Source organism: Orycteropus afer, unplaced genomic scaffold, assembly GCF_000298275.1.
Source record: "Orycteropus afer afer isolate SDZICR_OR568_19922 unplaced genomic scaffold, OryAfe1.0 scaffold01043, whole genome shotgun sequence".
NCBI lineage: Eukaryota > Metazoa > Chordata > Mammalia > Tubulidentata > Orycteropodidae > Orycteropus > Orycteropus afer.
Window position 1 is genome coordinate 197,561 of NW_006922630.1, and position 4,483 is coordinate 202,043.

Here is a 4,483-nt window from a genome sequence, read left to right on the forward strand (position 1 = left end):
CATAACTTTGCTTGCTGAAAGTGAGGATGACTTGAGGCACTTACTGATGAAGATTGAAGAATACAGTCTGCAGTATGGATTACATCTCAATGTAAAGAAAACAAAAATCCTCACAACTGGACCTATAAGCAGCATCATGATAAATGAGAAAAGACTGAAGTTGTCAAAGACTTCACATTACTTGGTTCTACAATCGATGCCACTGGAAGCAGCACTCAGGACATTAGACGATGTATAGCACTGGGCAAGTTGGCTACAAGAGACCTCTTTCAAGTGCTGAAGAGCAAAGATGTCTCCTTGAGGACTAAGGTGCGCCTGACACAAGCCATGATACTTCCAATCGCTTCGTATGCATGTGAGAGCTGGACAATGAATAAGGAAGACTGAAGAAGAATTGATGCTTTTGAGTTGGTGCTGGCAAAGAATGCTGAAAGTACCGTGGACTGCTAAAAGAACCGATCTGTCCTGGAGGAAGTGGAGGTGGAATGCTCCTTAGAAGCAAGAATGGCCAGACTTCGTCTTACCTACTTTGGTCATGTTGTCCGAAGGGACCATTCCCTGGAGAATGATGTCATGCTTGTTAAGGTGGAGGGTCAATAATAGAGGGGAAGGCCCTCAACGAGATGGATTGATACAGTGGCTGCTATGATTGGTTCAAGTATTGCTAGGATCATGGAGCTGGTGCAGGACCCAGCGGTGTTTTGTTCTGCTGTGCATAGGGTTGCTATGAGTCAGACATGACTCGAGGGCACCTAACAATAACAACAACAACTCAGGCCAGAAACTAAATCCAAATCTCAGAAGTGATTCAAGGTTTATTCATTCTCCGAAAATCCAGGCTACTCCCACTAGCCACTGAAGTTGAATACAAAGGTAAATCAGATTGGAATCCAGCACTACATATTTTCGCTCTTTCCATTTAAAGCTATTTTTCCTGGCTCATGTTTAGTGAAAAAGTGGTAAATATTTGACAATCTCCCTGGTGGCATAGTGCCTAAGGCTACTGCTAACCAGTAGGCTGGCGGTTCAAATGCACCAACCACTCCTTGGCAGGAAAATTAGGCCATCTATTTCCCTAAAGATACCACCTCGGAAACACAAGGAGGGGTCACTATGAGTCAAATCGACTTGATGGCAGTGAGTTTGGTTCTTGGTCAATGTATACTGTCTATGTGTTTGTGGTGGCTACACAAATACACATATATTCTTCCTTTTGTGATGTAAGACTTGGTATTTGTTTGTTAACTTATTACTACTGAAGTATATAGCACCTTTACCCACAATCTTTTGTATTTCCTAACACTCTTTATCATTTGTGAAGTAGAGACATCAATACTGCTATGCCTCACAGTCCATGTGATTTGTTAATAAATCTGTAGATGATTTTATAGTTTAAATTTATTTCTACTTAAATATTGTAATGGTTATTAATATTAAGAAAATTTAGAAAGCTAAAATGACAGAATTTATCTCTTATTAATGAGAACCAAGTGTTGTCACATTGTTATCACCTACAGAAGTAGTTAATTATTATACAGAATATGTCAAAACCCAATTTAAATCACTCTGCTGGTTCCTATCTGATTAGAATGTAGTTCTGACCTCATTTCATGGGGGAGAGAAAGAATTCCAACCTCAGGGTTGATTTTATCCACTATATAAGGATGCCATTCTCCTTGTTTCTCACTTATTTCAATCTACATAAAATATAGCATAATTAACATGAGACATAATGGTACTACAAAAAGGCCTATTAGGAAAAAAAGCCCCTGGGTCATAATCTCTTGATTATGCTACTTGCTAGTAGTAGTGCCTAAGGCATTTGACTGCTAACCAGAAGGCTGGCGGTTCGAACCCACCAGCCAGCCACTCCTCGGAAGGAAGACTGGGCAATTTACTTCTGTAGAGATACTAAGTCAGAAACCCAAGGAGATTCACTATGATTTAGAGTCGACTCGACGGCAGTGAGATTTTTTTTTTAAATTAACTTATAAAATAAATTTCTTTAACTAGAATAAGCTTTTCCTCTTTCAATTCAACTCATAGCGACCCCTCCTTGGGTTTCTGAGGCGGTATCTCTACTGAAGTAGACTGCCCAGGCTTCCTTCTGAGGAGTGGCTGGTGGGTTTGAACTTCCAGCCTTCTGGTTAGCACTCATACACCTTAGGCATACTTGGCTTAATAAGTTAATGAGAGTACTTACATATCCAACAGTGAATTCATAAACAAAATATGGTACATAAAGACAATAGAATACTACTCAATAAAGTAGTAAGATAAAGTCCTGATATATGCAAATATGGATGGAGCTTGAAGACATTATGCTGAGTGAAATAAGTCAATAACAAAGGACAAATATTGTGTGACTTCGTTTATATTAAATACAACAACAGGTAAATGTATAGACACCAAAGTACATTAGTGTTTCCCAGGGGTGGGAGGGGTTTATTACTTATGGCATAATGTTTCAGCGCACAGTGATGAAAAAATCATATTGATTAAGGGTAAGGGTGCAAAGCCAATTAATGTAACTGTTGTCAATAAGTACACACCTGTAAAAAGTTTAATTGGCAAAACATCTGTGACAAATATACTTACAACAAAGACCGCCCCCCACACACACACACACAGAAAAATAGGGTCACTGCTGAGGCTGCTTATATACAACCAAATACCTCATGAAATCTAGTTCCTTGCTTTTGAGGTTTAGGGTCATGGTTTCATGGGATACCCCAGATAATCAGACTAACATGTTTAATGCTCTGTTCTACCTCCCAGTTTGTTTTATAGTGCCTGGGATCTTAAACCTTGCAAGCGGCCATGCAAGGTATAATAATTGGTCTCTTGAGCAACAGAGGAAGGAGGTGAATCAGGAAACGGAAGAGGAAATGAAAGATGTGGCTAATTGCCTCCATAAACAACTACCTCCTTCACCAAGAGACCAGAAGAACTGGACAGTGCCTAGCTACTATTACTGAACATTTTGACCAAAGTCTTTACATAAGGATCCTGATCAAAGGGAAAAAATGTGTAACACAATTTTAAATTCTCACTTACTCCAGACCTTCTAGAGCCTAGAAGCAGAATGAAATTTTAAACTACTGCCCTAAGATAATGTTTATTCCTTAAATGAAAAACTTCCCCTGAAGTCTTCCTAAAACCAAACAATACTTTAGCTTAACTAGTAAAGAATGTCTGCCGTAAGCATTTTGCTCTTTAAGACATATCTATATGAGATCATATAAAGAGCTCTGGTGCCATAGTGGGTCAGGCATTTGGCTGCTAACGAGAAGGTTGGCAGTTCAAATCCACCTGCTGTTCTGTGGGAGGAAGATGAGACAATCTACTTCCATAAAGATTGACAGCCTTGGAAAGTCAGTGAGAGTCCATAAGAATTGGAATTGACTCAATGTCAGTGGGTTTGCTCTTTATATGAGATCAAACTAACAATAGCAACTAGAAAGATTAGATAGGAAACGTAAGGGGCAGTGAGTTTATGTTAATGGAGGAGGAATGACTTGGAAAAGGAGGGTGAGAACGGTTACACAACTTTAAGAATGTAATCAATGTCACTGAATTTACATGAAGAAATGGTTTAATTGGTTTATGTTCTGCTGTGTATATTCTTAACAACGACAAAGCATTAAAAAGAAGAGTACTTACATGGCAAGAATCTGCTTCTCCTTCTTCCATTGGTTCATCAACCATTTTAAGACCATTTACCTGAAAAAAATATTGTTCAAAATTTGAAGTTTCGGAATATTAAAACAATAGTAATAACTAAAAATAATATAATTATATGCATTCGCCTTTGCAATCTAACAAGATCCATACTTACTTAAATACAAAATGACAAGGATATACAGAAGATATTTAGAAGAAACTGAATACTATTAATATGCTTTCCAGATTGTCCTTGATAAACCTTGATTTTCAGAGCTTTATGTTTCATTTCAGATTGTTTAGAGCTTTGCTACTGTGGTACAATGAATTGCTTGGCCATGGTCTTTGTAACTCCCACCAAATGACTGGGTCAAACCAAACCAAACTCACTACCATCAAGTCGATTCCAACTCATAGCGACCTACATTGGGTTTCCGAGGCGGTACATCTTTACAGAAGTAGACTGCCCCATCTTCCTTCCATGGAGTGGATGGTGGGTTTGAACTGCCAACCTTTGGTTAGAAGTAAAATGTCTTAGGCACTATGCCACCAGACCTCCTATGATTGGGTTGTTGTTGTTGTTGTTGTTATGTGCTGTTGAGTCAGACCCAACTCATAGCGACCCCTCCTTGGGTGTCCACGGTAGTATCACTATGGAAGTAGATTGCCCCATATGCAAATGTGAGGTGCTTGTGACCCACCAAGTAGATTGGATAGCTTGCTAATAATGCAAATAAATTGCATAGTACCATTGTGGGGGTTGTTGTTGTTAAGGAGCTCTGGAAGCATAGTGGCCAAAGCACTTGACTGCTAACCAGAA

At 39.0% G+C, this 4,483-nt stretch overlaps 1 protein-coding gene across 1 annotated transcript in view; it reads right to left on the bottom strand.

Annotated features, from left to right (window-relative positions):
* LOC103212632 (ribosomal protein S6 kinase alpha-6-like) overlaps window positions 1-4,483 on the bottom strand; it is a gene marked incomplete at its 3' end in the record, with an annotated part of 321,101 nt that overhangs the window by 188,768 nt on the left and 127,850 nt on the right. The window contains exon 2 of the mRNA XM_007958609.1: window positions 3,664-3,723. Within this exon, the coding sequence (XP_007956800.1) occupies window positions 3,664-3,723 (60 nt within the window). The remainder of the gene's footprint in view (window positions 1-3,663; window positions 3,724-4,483) is intronic.